Here is a 15,491-nt window from a genome sequence, read left to right as displayed (position 1 = left end):
ACAGTTATAAAAGAAAATGTACAATTTTCCAAAGTGAGTGGTTTAAATTGTAAATCTGAGATTGAAAAACTGTTATTGGCTGTGCGTACAACAAACAATTCTGACTGGTAACACCTTTTACATTACTGCGTGGTCGCATTTCCACTTCCAAGTTAACAAGAGAATGGATGGGTGGGTGAGTTCGGGATTCCAAAGAAGAAGATTGAAGATATGATGAAGAAGAGGGAGTGTGCAAAAAATAAGTATGTTCAAGCTCATCATATGATGGGAAACCAAAGATTCAAATTGAAGGTAGGGGATGAGGTGAGAGTGAAATGCCTGAGAATTATTTCCAACGGACAATCACAATTTTCAGAAAGGAAGAAAATTGTGCAGGTGAAAGACAGTGTCGTAAAACTGGAAGATGGAAAATGGTGGAATGAAGATAAAATTTCTATATCCAAAACTCAGGGTTCTGGGAAAGACAAAAACGGTGGGAGGGAACGACCATTTTAAACGCAAGTTGTCCACTAGTCATCAGATCACCAGGAAAGTTTAAAGATTACATTATGGATTAATGGTGCTGATCAATCAATGTTGATTTGACATGTGGGATGTACATGTGTCATAACTGTGTTGCTAGGTGAAGTTATATTAATGCAAACTTCCTTTGGCATTTTTATTCTGTTCAAATATATATATGGGGGGGGGGGGGAAGATGTGTTGGGTTGTGTAATATTTATGTGCAGGAGACGGGTTGTGCATTAAGGATTATGATGCATGTTGGTGGGGAGGATTCTGAGGAAGGTAGATACGAGGGCTGGAGAGACTGGGCGAGATGTGAGCAGCCATGGCCTGCTGTCACAAAGAAATAAACAGAAAGTTAAAACTTACCAAGGTGTGACTTCTTAACAGTGCCCTTGACCCAGGCTGCCCATGCCAAATGCATGCCCTGCTGGTAGCCTTGCACCATAATGAGGGTAGTGCTTCGGGCGCCCCTCCAGCTCCAACGGCTGCAATCCATGAGACAGTGCTATCTCATGGATCACATGCATGATCTGTGTTTCCCTTTGACAACAGTAGCATTAGGGTTCCAGACAACAATACAGTTGGACACTGAGGGAAGGTGTACACGTCGTACCATGCAGAGGACGTTTCCGTTTCAACACGGAGTTTGACAGCAGCACTGTCAAAACCTAGACCCAAAAAGATGAATCAGCAGAAGACTCACAAAAGTAAAAATGCAATACAACCGAACCTACCGGCACCCATTGAATAAAATAATAAAAATGGAAACATAGCAGGTTTTCAAGGGTTCCAGGCGTCCACATTTTCCGAACTAAAGAATTCAACCTTAACCTGTAGTATGAAAATCCCTTGAGGGCCAACAAGAAGGAGCCCTGTGCTGAACTGAAGCAGGACACGCTGCCGCTCACGCCCCATCCCGCCCTCAGCCAGTCTCCTCCTCCACAGATGATGGTGACTCGGGTGATGATGATGAAGAGAAGGAGGGGCAGGATTACGGGCGATCATGTTGGTTGCCGGTCAGCTGTCCCGCCGTGGCAGCTGTACACCCCTTGCCACAGTCTGGAGCAACCGCCACGGGAAAAGCCGACCCTAGGCCGTCCTGGAGCGGGGTCGCGGCGGGGCTCTGGTCTCTGGGAAGCGCAGGTAGGCGAGATCCGGAGGCGGCACAGCAGCCCGGCTGCCCGTCCTCAATGTCTCCCTTCTGCCGCGGCCGCTTCTACGTCGCCGCTCGGCCGAGCCTTAACCCCCACGCTCTGCTCCACGGCAGCAGCATCGGAGCGGCCTGGAGCGGCCCCGAGCTCCACCGCTACCGAACAGCCCCGAGCCAGCAGCCGCCAACCACGCACCCCAGCTACCGAGAGACCATGAAAGCGGAGCAGGGGGACAGCAGCTCAATGATCAACCTGTCCGTACAGCAAGTGCTGAGCCTCTGGGCCCACGGCACAGTGCTGCGGAGCCTGACAGGTAAGGGCTGTAGGGCTTAATTTAATAACGCCAGGGCACCCGGTTTCGCCAGAACACCCCCGGTTTTTCACCAGCTGTCCCGCTAGATTTATAGAAATGTAGCTCATGTTCCATCTTTCTTTTTTCTTCAAGAGAACATCAATTGCAATCATATTGTTAAGTTATGTGCCCAAAGGCAGGACAAGTTAGCCTCTCTTCTCAGAGCACCATTTTAAATAACACCCTTATGGCTGGGTATAAAAGCTGCTTTTAATTTAGTTCCTTGGTCCCTCATTCTCTATGTTGCTGCACGCTGTCATTTAAGTCATTTGTGCCCCTCAGCTCATGTTAAAAAAATATATATACTCCTTCAATGTTTGCTAAATGTCCCGGTTTTGGTTTGAAACATCTGGTCACCCTACAGAGGACGGCTATGGACTCCCACAGAGCTGGGTCAGGGAAGAAGAAATACTGGCGTGGGAAGGGCGTAACGGCACCATTCTAAATATAAAATATATAAACACCCCTTAATTAGAAACAAAGCACATGGTGTGCCGCAGCTAAGGAGAGACATGGTAAAGACAGGTGGAGAGTATAGATAAGAGACACAGGCCTACAAGCTGCACCACACAGTGCTTGCAAAGGAAAATAAGAAGTGCGGGTATCCTATATCCCAAAGGGCCTACTTAGTAAAGAGAAGTGCCGGTCCTCAACCATTAAAAGTATTGTACCCTACCTGAGAAGTGCTGATATTCTCTCTTCATTAAATAAGTGCAGGGGGGACTCAGTACTTGACAGTCCCTGTCTAAAGCACCGACGGTTAGTTCTTAAATTGTAAATAAAAACGTGCCTGTGCTCAAAGCCCTCCTCTTAAATACGCGGCTGCTGCAATTAAATGTGCAGCACGGAATATTAAGGCAGCGTTATCCTAAAGCAATCTCGGGCCTCTTCAATCCATTTGAAGCCAGTCCCTGCCCCTTCAGCTCACTCTTACAGCTTTCTGCTTTCTCTCGTGACACGTTTTCGTTTTTCTGTTCCTCCGTCTTTCCCATATGTGTCTTTTGCTTGGAGTGAATGCTTGAGGAAGAAAAATAAGAAATAAGTGCCGGTGCTCCGCACGGGAAACAACAAGCACAAATTAAGCATTGCCAACGTCAGGTAAAAAATAAAAGTAACATGATATGCACACTGGGCGTTTTAAACGCAGAGAACGTCCTATTGACAGTGGACATAACTGAAACGGACATGGTGCTACCGTTTTGCATAACAGAGACCCCATAAAAGAAAATGACATGCGACTGAGACGGGACAAAGAGAAACCGAGCTCTAAATAAAGTCATTTTGTGAAATAGATGAAGGGGAAGTTTACATAATGTAAACACATTTCATAATCCCAGTGACCGCACAGGAGAAAACGAGCATGCTAAAAAGGGATGGCATGAGAGAGACGGAGATTGATATAAACGGTTGGCATAACGGAGGCCTGGGTCATTACAGTGCCGTTGGGCATGATAGGGAAATTGGATGCGGTGGAAACTGGAGAAAATACAGGCGGGCATGATATCGATACCTAGGGTAGTACGATATGGGCATTTATATAACGCTTACTACACCGGATGTGCCCGAAGTGCGTTACGGAGAGAGGCCATACTACTCTGCCAGTTTCAGAGATCAGGCAAGTATAAATGTTGTAGCTAGTCATGCGGTTTACATCTGTGCTTGGCCTTTGGAAATATTCATCTCAAACAGATTAGTGCGAGACTATGGAAGTTCCCTGTATGATGCTAATTTCACGTACTTGAGTTAACAGGACGTTCCACACTGTTAGTAAGTATTGCCCTGCATATTCAGGGGCAATGGAATTATGTAATTGTGCGTCCACACCATTTTTGGTATAATTATATTTTTGCCACATAATTCTTTATCTGCACCATAATCATCGATTTTAACAAAAAAATGTTTCTTGCTTAAACGGTACAACACATAATGCAGCAAAGTGTTGCTGCGCACGGGAAGGTGCGCTTTGCATGGGTTGAGTGGTCTCCTCACTTTTGATTATTGCTATATTTGGATGTTAAACTGGTAGGAATGAGGTGCAACCTATGCCCAGATGCTGTTAACAAGTGTTGAAATGACGCAATTTGTAGCAATGCTATCACAAAATGTGCTTCAATGCTGTGCATAATTTCCACTTTCTTGCCACGTAGAATATTCTTCCCCTGCCGCATAATTTGGCCTTCCCCGTCACATAAATCCAGTGGCCTTGTGTATATGGATAATGAATTGTTAGTCAATTGTCAAGCTGTTTGTAGTCCAGCATATAGACAATAGATTGTCATGCCATTCATGTACAGTTTTTCATTCCTTTATTTTAGGATAGAAATGTGTTATATAGAGTAATGAAAGGAATCATTTAATCCGATGAGTAAAAACGTTTAAATTTGTACTATAGAGTTATGTTTGAATGGACAGCAAAAACCATGATTTAAGAAGAATAAATTAATGCATGTTTTGAGGTTCAAGCTTATTCTAGCGGGACCTTGTTGACCTCTGCCAGGGTTGTGCAGGGTGTACAGTTATGCAGTAATTACAATTTCTAAGCTGCCTATAAGAATTTTTTATTAGAATCAAACCTACGTAACTGTTATTTATCTGTGCATTTTTTTTGTGATTACAAATATTTCACTTGTTTTAGTTTTGATTGGGTTTGTTGTTGACAATGAGGTTCTAGTAAACTTCCAATTTATGCTGGTGGGTTGCAGTTGGACTAATTTGTGGATGTTGTACTAGACAGGATTCTATGATTCACATCTAGTACCGGGTAGTAGGGGATACTGGTCTGTTTTCTTTAAATTCAGGTAGGTAAAATCCAGACCTTGATCATCCTCCTGAAGTCTTTCTGTTTTTCGCCTGCTCATGTTATTTCTGGGAGGAAGTTTCAGAATTTTGCCACTTGCATTGAAAAGGGTGTCTCAGAAATTGTGTTTTCTCCTGTAGCATGGACTGATTCATTGCAGGTGCTAGTTTGGAGTCAAGTGTTCTTTTCTGAAAGCATTGTTTAGCTTAATTTGTAGGAAACATGCCCCTTTCCATCTAATGCCCTATGTGTTATGCAGATTGTTTTAGAGACAAATAGAGGAGATTATCATACCCAAGAGAGTGGGCATAGCAGAGGCTGCACCCATATCAGAGATATTTGGTACATTTGGCCGCCTGATTGCGTTTTAGGTCACAGCCTACCAGACAGCAGATATGTCTGGTTTGCTAAATACATCTTGGGGACATTCAAAAAGTTGACCTAGGAATGGATTCTGCTGATTGCTTGCTAGTGGCTTTGTGGTTTGTCATTCACATTTTCTTGCTTTCCATTTCCTAGCTTTGTTTTAGCTTGGGTTTGGACATTAATTTGCCCAAACCTTTCTTACAGCATCATTCTGAGTGCTCCTTTTCTGTAAACAGGCCTGTAAATCTTGTTCGTATCTTGTCACACTTGGTGTGCTTTCAAAGACCGAGGTCAAATGTTAGGGACTGTCTTCCAAGGGGGCTTGTTTACTTATCTTTCTTGGACTTCAAAGTAAGAGGACTTATGTGACAATCTTGCTGGATACTGGGAGTACGAAAGAGTTTTCTTCTAGCACATGACAAAGTTTAAATGAATTGTGTAAATATTTCAGAATATATCACAATTAGGAACACAAATGAAGCACTTTTTTATATCTGAAGTGTGTTGGAAACAAATACTTTAATATGATCAAAACAAATCATTACAGGAAGTGATGCAATTTACATACGTTCGCCTGTGCTTTGTGTAGTTTTATTTGTAAAACTGTATTTCTGTGCAAATGTAATGGTCATTTCAATTGAAGTTGTGTGTAGTGGCAGTGTGCTAAATCACCATGAATACTTCAGTCTATGCCAGTCCACTCTACTGTGCACCACACCACTGCACTCTACTCTGTACCACACCACTGCACTCTACTCTGTACCACTCCACTTTACAGCACTCCACATCACCACACTCTTCACCACTCCACGCCACTTCACTCTACACTTCTCTACTCAACCCTGTAAAACTCTACCCTATGCCAATGCACTCTTTGCCACTATCCTCTACATTATTGCACTCTCTGCCACTGCACTCTCTTGACTCCAGTCCAGGTCACACCAGTCTACTCTGCACAACTCCACTGTACTGTTTGTCACTTTGCAACAATGCACTCTACGCCGCTGCACTCTATGCCAATACACTTTACTCTTTTCCATTCCACTCAGTGCCGCTACACTCTGCATCACTGCACTCTGCACCACTGCACTCTGCTATGCACCACTCTAATCTACTCCGCTCCATTATACACCGCTGAATTCAATGCAACTGTACTCTATGCCACTATACTCTACAACACTCTATGCCAATGCACTCTACACCAGTCTCCTATACTGTCTCTCCAGTGTATGCTACTCTATGTGACTCCACCCTGCGCCACTCTAATACCCAGCACTGTCTGCCACTACACTCCTTGTCATTCCATTCTGACACTCCATGGCAGTCTCTTCTACACCACTAACTTTTAGCCCTGCAGAACAGCAGCCCCGCTGGTGTACAGCATGGCTAAAACACATTGGCAAACGCAATAACCCTTGATAGGCAAGACCCATTGGCTTTGCCAATGCTTGTGAGTTCTTACCTCTTTAAAACCTTTTGTTTTCTAACAGTGGGCTTAGAGGTTGCTTCCCATTGTTTGGGTTAATTCCTTCCTGTTCGTATGTTTGTCTCAGTCCTCCTGTCACCCCACCTGGAGCATGGTCTTATTGCTTCTGTCCCTCCACTGCTCATTTTTATGCACTACTTTCTTATGTGTGTTTTAGCAGTGTATTGGAGTGCGTCTTTCTCAGCTGGCTCCCTGGTGTACTCCTCCTGCTTTCGTGTTAGTTATGTAAGTGCTTGACCCCACCCACCCTCCCTCCTTCATGTTGATGGCTGACCCTACCCACCCTCCCTCCTCCGTGTTAGTGCTCTCTGCGTTGGTGCTTGACCCCACCCTCCCTCCCCGCGTTGGTGCCCTCTGTGTTTGTGCGTGGCACCAACCACCCTCCCTCCCACCTCTGTGTTGGTGCTTGAGCCCAACCACCCTTCTCTGTGTTGCTGCTTGACTGCCAATCACCCTCTCTGCTCAACGTTAGTGCTTGAACCCACCCACTCTCCCCCCTCAGTGTGGAATTTTCTCTGGTGGTGCTCGAACCACCAATCCTCCCTCATCTGTGTTGGTTCTTGACCCCTCCCACCCACCATTGTCTGGGTTGCTGCTTGATCCCAACAACCCACCCTCCCTTGGCTACTGCTTAACCCTACCCTTGCCTGGACTGCTGTTTGATAACACCCACCCACCCTCCTTCCCTAATCTGGACTGATGATTGACTCCACACTCTACTCTCTCCCTTACCTGGGCGTCTGCTCAACCCCCTGTTTTGCTTTCACTAATGACCGAGCTGACAAAAATCTCTGGAATGCACTTCTTAGTTCAAAGAAGACATTTATTATTACTTCACCACAAGGTTCCAAAAAATATAAAGGAGATTAGTAGGTCGAAAGCACACGTTTATTGATAGTCACAGCAATGAAAGGAGCATATATCAAAATGATTCTCAACTGTAATGTATACAGCAAATATATGTGATTATATTATAGCATAATTGCAAAGAATAAAGTACAAATTCATTACCGCAGGGCCTTCCAAGCTCTTCATCTTTCTCATGCCAGCAAGAAGAGGACCCCATTCATCTGCGAGAAAGAGATATCCACCCTCATGGGACAAGTGTCGGGCACTTGACGCCCAATCCTGGCCGAGGTCTTGGAAATTCCCTCGCTACCGAGCAGGGCCACCTTTTTATAGCTTAAACAACCATGGAAAGAGCCTTCTAGAAGCCCCATCCCCTCAGATGGAAATATTCAAACATGCTGGCTACTGTTGGTCAGAGTTGGAAGAAAAACGTTGCAAATTGGCCAACATTTCAAGGCTCTCCTCCCAAGGCCGAGCTGTTCCCTGCACTGCAGAAAACAAAAAATATGTACTTTCTTATCATGCTAACTGACTAACTGTTCGTGTTTGGTGAGAAAGAAATAAGAAAAACAAGCTTAGTGTACCATGTGGAAAAACACAGCTCAACTTCAATGTCTCAACTACAATGTCTAACGCCACGATAAAGCCAATAGGCAGCTAAACTGAATACAAAATGTAATCTGCAACTGGTGAACACTAAACAACTAATATGCAAAGCGGTGCAACACAAAGTCAGTGGTCAAAAACATCTATTTTCATTACATTCCACCCCCCTCACCCGGGGTGCTGCTCGATTTCCCCCCACCCGCCCACCCATCTTCCCTCATCTGGCTGCTGCTCAGTTTCCCCCACCCATCCTCCCTCTCCCGGGCTGCTGCTCTATTTTTTTCCCCTCCGTCACCTGGGCTGCTGCTCGAAACCCCCCCCACCCTCCCTCAACCGGGCTGCTGCTGGACCCGCCCACCCATCATCCCTCACCGGGGCTGCTGCTCCAACCCCCCCCCCCCAACCATCGTCCTTCACCCAGGCTGTTGCTCGACCCCCCCACCCCAACCATCGTCCTTCACCCGGGCTGCTGCTCGCTCCCCCCCACCCCCCCCACCAATCTACCTTCACCCGTGCTGCTCCTCGACCCCCACCCACCCTCACCTGTGCTGTTGCTGGCGCCCCCACCCCCAACAATTTTCCCTCACCCGGGCTGCTGCTCGACCCCCCCCCCACCCATCCTCCATAACCCGGGTTGCTGCTTGACCCCCCCATCCACCCTCACTCGGGCTGCTGCTTGACCCCCCCCCCCCCCCATCCACCCTCGCCCGGGCTGCTGCTCGACCCTCAACCCTCACCTCGGCTTCTGCTCGACCGCCACCCACCCTCCCTCACCTGGGCTGCTGCTCGACCGCCACCCACCCTCCCTCTCCCGGGTTGCTGCTCGACCCTCCCCACCCACCCTCCCTCACCCGGGTTGCTGCTCGACCCCCCCTCCACCCACCCTCCCTCACCCGGGTTGCTGCTCGACCCCCCCCACCCACCCTCCCTCACCCGGGTTGCTGCACGACCCCCCCACCCACCCACCCTTCCTCACCCGGGCTGCTGCTTGACCCCCTCCCCACCCACCCTTCCTCACCCGGGCTGCTGCTTGACCCCCTCCCCACCCACCCTTCCTCACCCGGGCTGCTGCTTGACCCCCTCCCCACCCACCCTCCCTCACCCGGGCTGCTGCTTGACCCCCACCCCACCCACCCTCCCTCACCCGGGCTGCTGCTTGACCCCCACCCACCCTCCCTCACCCGGGCTGCTGCTTGACCCCCACCCACCCTCCCTCACCCGGGTTGCTGCTCGACCCCCCACCCACCCTCCCTCACCCAGGTTGCTGCTCGACCCTCACCCACCTTCACCCGTGCTGCTGCTGTACCCCCCCCCCCACCCATTCTCCCTCACCCGGGCTGCTGCTCGACCCCCCCCCCACCCATCCTCCCTATCCCGGGTTGCTGCTTGACCCCCCCCCAATCCACCCTCACCCGGGCTGCTGCTCGACCCTCAACCCTCACCTCGGTTTCTGCTCGACCGCCACCCACCCTCCCTCATCGGGCGGCTGCTCGACCGCCCCCCACACTCCCTCACCCGGGTGGCTGCTTGACCCCCACCCTCCCTCACCCGGTTTGCTGCTCGACCCCCCCCACCCCACCCACCCTCCCTCACCCAGGCTGCTGCTCGACCCCCGCCCCACCCACCCTCCCTCACCCAGGCTGCTGCTCGACCCCCGCCCCACCCACCCTCCCTCACCCAGGCTGCTGCTCGACCACCACCACCCACCCTCCCTCACCGGGTTGCTGCTCGACCCCCCCACCCACCCTCCCTCACCCGTGCTGCTGCTGGACCACCCCACCCACCCTCCCTCACCCGTGACCCTACACCCACTCTCCCCTCATCCGGGCTGCTGCTTGACCCCCACCCACCCTCCCTCACCCGTGCTGCTGCTGGACCCCCTAACTGGTGCTGCTGCTGGACCACCCCACCCACCCTCCCTCACCCGTGCTGCTGCTGGACCACCCCACCCACCCTCCCTCACCCGTGCTGCTGCTGGACCCTCCCACCCATCCTCCCTCACCCGGGCTGCTGGTGGACCCCTCCACCCATCCTCCCTCACCCAGGCTGCTGCTCGACCCCACCCCACCCATTCTCCCTCACCCAGGTTGCTGCTCAACCCACCCATCCACCCTCACCCGGGCTGCTGCTAGACCCCCAACTCTCACCTGGGCTGCTGCTCGACCCCCATTCACCCTCCCTCACCTGGGCTTCTGCTTGACCGCCACCCACCCTCCCTCACCCGGGCAGCTGCTTGACCGCCACCCGCCCTCCCTCACCCGGGCTGCTGCTCGACCATCCCCTCCACCCACTCTTCCCTCACCCGGGCTGCTGCTCGACCATCCCCTTCACCCACTCTTCCCTCACCCGGGCTGCTGCTTGACCCCCCCCATCCACCCTCACCCGGGCTGCTGCTCGACCCTCAACCCTCACCTCGGCTTCTGCTCGACCGCCACCCACCCTCCCTCACCTGGGCGGCTGCTCGACCGCCACCCAACTCCCTCACCCTGGTGGCTGCTCGACCCCCCCCACCCTCCCTCACCCAGGTTGCTGCTCGACCCCCAGCCACCCTCCCTCACCCAGGTTGCTGCTCGACCCCCAGCCACCCTCCCTCACCCGGGCTACTGCTCGACCACCACCGACCCACCCTCCCTCACCCGGGCTGCTGCTCGACCCACCCTCCCTCACCCGGGCTGCTGCTCGACCACCACCCACCCTCCCTCACCTGGGCTGCTGCTTGACCCCCACCCTCCCTCCCTCACCCGGGCTGTTGCTTGACCCCCACCCACCCTCCCTCCCTCACCCGGGCTGTTGCTTGACCCCCACCCACCCTCACCCGGGCTGTTGCTTGACCCCCATCCTCCCTCACCAGGGCTGCTGCTCGAACCCCCTCCACCCATCCTCCCTCACCCGGGCTGCTGCTCGACCACCCCCTCCACCCATCCTCCCTCACCCGGGCTGCTGCTCGACCACCCACTCTCCCCTCACCCGGGCTGCTGCTTGACCACCCCCTACACCCACTCTCCCCTCATCCGGGCTGCTGCTTGACCATCACCCGTGCTGCGGCTGAACCCCCTAACTGGTGCTGCTCCCTCACCCGTGCTGCTGCTGGACCACCCCACCCACCCTCCCTCACCCGTGCTGCTGCTGGACCACCCCACCCACCCTCCCTCACCCGTGCTGCTGCTGGACCCTCCCACCCATCCTCCCTCACCCGGGCTGCTGGTGGACCCCTCCACCCATCCTCCCTCACCCAGGCTGCTGCTCGACCCCACCCCACCCATTCTCCCTCACCCAGGTTGCTGCTCAACCCACCCATCCACCCCACCCATTCTCCCTCACCCAGGTTGCTGCTCAACCCACCCATCCACCCGTCTGCTGCTAGACCCCCAACTCTCACCTGGGCAGCTGCTCGACCCCCATTCACCCTCCCTCACCTGGGCTTCTGCTCGACCGCCACCCACCCTCCCTCACCCGGGCAGCTGCTTGACCGCCACCCGCCCTCCCTCACCCGGGCAGCTGCTCGACCCCCACCCACCCTCCCTCATCCGGGTGGCTGCTCGACCTTCACCCACCCTCCCTCACCCGGGTTGCTGCTTGACCCCCACCCGCCCTACCTCACCTGGGTTGCTGCTCGACCACCACCACCCACCCTCCCTCACCTGGGCTTCTGCTCGACCTCAACATCCACCCTCCCTTATCCGGGCTGCTGCTTGACCCCCCCCCACTCATCCACCCTCATTCGGGCTGCTGCTCGACCCATCCTCCCTCATTCGGGCTGCTGCTCGACCCATCCTCCCTCATTCGGGCTGCTGCTCGACCCATCCTCCCTCATTCGGGCTGCTGCTCGACCCATCCTCCCTCATTCGGGCTGCTGCTCGACCCATCCTCCCTCATTCGGGCTGCTGCTCGACCCATCCTCCCTCACCCGGGCTGCTGCTCGACCATCCCCTCCACCCACTCTTCCCTCACCCGGGCTGCTGCTCGACCATCCCCTCCACCCACTCTTCCCTCACCCGGGCTGCTGCTCGACCCCCCACAAAACCCCCATCACCCGGGCTGCTGCTCGACCCCCACCCATCTTCCCTCACCCGGGCTGCTGCTCGGACCCCCGCACTGCCCTCCCTCCAGCAATTAAAAAAGCACTATAACTGCATCCTAGCGTTTTTAATTTTTTTTTCTTTTTTTACTTTCAGCCATACTGCATGGCAGCTGCGCTACTGTACAATATGGGTAAAAATTATAAAGCCGATAGCTCTCATCTCATAGGCTTTGCCAATGTTTGTTGTAAATCTCTGTCTGAAAGGGTATAATGGCTTAGCAAAATCATTGTTGCAGTAAATTGTGAATGGAATGCAGAGTTTGAGTGATATGTATTCTGAAATGCAGGGAATAAATCTGCATGATTAGTTTGTCAGCATGAGCTAGCCAACTTAGTGTTTGAGGCACGAATGGTTGCCTTCTGCTTCTCTTTAACTTCCCAGACTTCATTTTAGTTACAGGCTCACCTGCCTTCTCTTCAGAAACTATTTCACTGATTAATCACATTGTTTAAAATGTGGACCAATACAAATCCCTATTCACCAGAGGTCTACAAACAGAAGCAAAAATAGTATCTAAACAATGATAATGGCAAACATTATTCCACCAAGCTGCAAAGGATATGCTAGCAGAGGATTTCCAGTTAATTGTAACTTGTTGAAAAGGTAAGGCCAACATAAGATCAAATAATCCTTTGTCATGGGCATGTAATTCAATTTGACCTAAAAGACTACCTAAATAATTGAGATAATTGACATGGGGCATTTTATTCTAAAAATAACAGAGTTGGGCCCAGACTTTTTGCCAAAAAATAAGGGGACATAAAAAATGGATATGAAGCAAATCATCTTTCAAATAATGACATGACCAACGGGCAGGACTAGATGTGATACCAAATTTGGCTAGGGATGTTGATGTATGATATACCCTATGATAAAGAAAAAACATAGATTGAGTGGTAGAGGCCGACCTTGAAATTTTAAAGCTTCTGGACCATATTTTGTTCCAGAAACGAAAGGTCCAATCACAACCCAAATCAGCTTCCCAAGAAAGTTCCACTTTGGCTTTAGGACGAAAAGGATCACTTGATCGAAAATATTTGTATATAAAAGATGCTTTAGGGTTAAGAGATAACAAATGTAAAAGTGAATCTGGGGGAGAAGGGGAAAGAGGTATGGACTCTAATGGGAGCGAACAGAAAATGTCTAAAACTGTCTTCATAAGGATTGAATATTTGTATGAAAATGATCGAGGACAGTCAAAAATCACTTGGAATTGAAAAAAGGAATGAGGGTTGAGGCCATCAAAAACATCTTGAACCCAGATAATTCCCTTAGTTCAGCAAGATTTCCAATATAAGGGTTTATTATTAATAGTTATGAGTTTATTATACCAAAGTGGAGATTGCAAAAAAGTGACTCTAGATGAGATTTTTCTTTTGATAATAAGGACTCAATAAACAGCAGGTATGTTTAAAAAGCGGTGAGGAAATGGTTATTTTTTAAAGAAAACGTTAACATTTCTTTACTGGATAAAGGTGCAAGTAATGCTAGTTCACTGTCAAGCCACAATGGAGTAAAAAGAAAGAGAGCTGAAGAAACACATTTGGTACATTGTTTCAAACAAAAAGCTTTATGATGAGTTCCTTTATCCTTAACTTTTTTAAGAAGTAAAAGAGAAATTGGAGATTTTTTTCTTATTCCAGAGGGATTTGGAGAGATGTGAGTAAATATTTTAGAGTAAATGTATGGTATATGAACTGGAGTCGTAGATAAAATGTATAAAACAATGGGAATAATCATCATTTTAATGGAATCCATACGACCCCACTATGATAAATAAAGAGGATTCCAGGAGGACAAAAGTTTGTCAATTCTATGATACAGTCCTTCATAATTATTTTAACAGATTCTACGACTGAGTTAGTAAACCAAAGGCCCAAATATTTAATTTTAGAATTATTCCAATGAAACCCAGTGGAGTCAAAGGGATGCTTAGTACAAATGTAAGGGGCATAATTTCGGTTTTCTCTGAATTAATTTTATAACCAGAGACAGATGAAAAACTTGAAAGTTCTTTAAGTAAAGCAGGTATAGAAATATCAGGATTAGAAAGGAAAAGAAGAATATCATCTGCATAAGCAGATAGTTTTAAATGTTTATCACCATACTGAAAACCTGATATAGAAGTGTTTTCACAGATACGAGAGAGGAAAGGTTCCAGGGCTAAAACAGATAAAAGAGGCGATAAAAGATACCCTTGACGAACCCCTTGTTGCAAGGAAAAATAGCGAGATACACGACCGTTAATTAATACTGGAGTCTGAGGATCTATGTCTATATCTATTTTATTCCTCAGCTTCAGATTCTTCGTTACATGAACTAGTTCACGCCAAATTAGCTTTTAATAAAAAAAAATCAACTGATCAAGCTTCCTCCATATTTTTACGTAGTAGTGCCCATTATCATGGTGGTCGTAATAGATCAGGAAATCTTTTAGCCAATTATTTAAATAAGAGATAATTTTGGGTCCAAAGCCATACCATTTCAAAACTTTGAGTAAAAAAGACCAGCTTACTCTGTCGAAGGCTCTTTCAGCATCTGTAGAATTAGCTACAAGAGAATATGAAAGAGATGGTGCTTTATTTAATACATTCAAAAATAAACAAGAATTATCTCAAGTTAATCTACCTTTCACAAAACCACATTGTTCTTAACCAATTAATTTGGGCAAAAAAAGATTCAATACAAAGGGCTAGTAGTTTGGCAAAAATGTTATAATCTACATTAACAAGATATAGGGTGATATTTCTTACATTGTGTAGGACCTCGTCCATCTTTATGTATTAGGCAGATAGTAGCTTCCTGAAAAGTACCACCAGCCTTGCCAGTAAGGAAAAAAAGTTTAAAGAGTTGTAAAAGTTTAGGCATCAAAAGATTAGAAAAATGTAGATTAAATTCTACAGTAAACCCATCTGGGCCAGGTGACTTCCCTTTTTTCATTGAGTTAAGGGCTTTGAGTAATTCTGTAATTGATAAATCAGCTTCAAGAAGATCAACATTCAATAAAGGCTGGGAAGGAGGAGAAACAGAGCTAAGATAGGAATCAATAGAAGTAGAATGAATGGGATGTTTCGAAGTATATACATTTTTGCAGAATTTCGTGAATTCAGTTAAAATGTCACCCTCTAAAATAAAAAGTCTCCCATCTGATGATTGACTGGATTCAATAAAATATCGCTCCTTACGTATTTTCAAATAATTGGCTGAAAGTTTTCCTGATCTATTACGACTACCATGATAATGGGCACTACTACGTAAAAATATGGAGGAAGCTTGATCACTTGATTTTTTATTT

At 48.7% G+C, this 15,491-nt stretch overlaps 1 protein-coding gene across 1 annotated transcript in view; it reads left to right on the top strand.

Moving 5' to 3' along the window:
* The first annotated feature begins 1,422 nt into the window (after nucleotides 1-1,422).
* Nucleotides 1,423-15,491, top strand: part of TMEM170B (transmembrane protein 170B) — a 179,002-nt gene continuing 164,933 nt past the window's right edge. The window contains exon 1 of the mRNA XM_069218832.1: nucleotides 1,423-1,971. Coding sequence (XP_069074933.1) covers nucleotides 1,698-1,971 — 274 coding nt within the window. The 5' untranslated portion in view covers nucleotides 1,423-1,697. The remainder of the gene's footprint in view (nucleotides 1,972-15,491) is intronic.

The sequence above is a fragment of the Pleurodeles waltl genome, chromosome 2_1 (genome assembly GCF_031143425.1).
Source record: "Pleurodeles waltl isolate 20211129_DDA chromosome 2_1, aPleWal1.hap1.20221129, whole genome shotgun sequence".
Taxonomy (NCBI): domain Eukaryota; kingdom Metazoa; phylum Chordata; class Amphibia; order Caudata; family Salamandridae; genus Pleurodeles; species Pleurodeles waltl.
The sequence above is the reverse complement of the archived record's forward strand: the minus strand, read 5'-3'. Positions and strand labels throughout refer to the sequence as shown.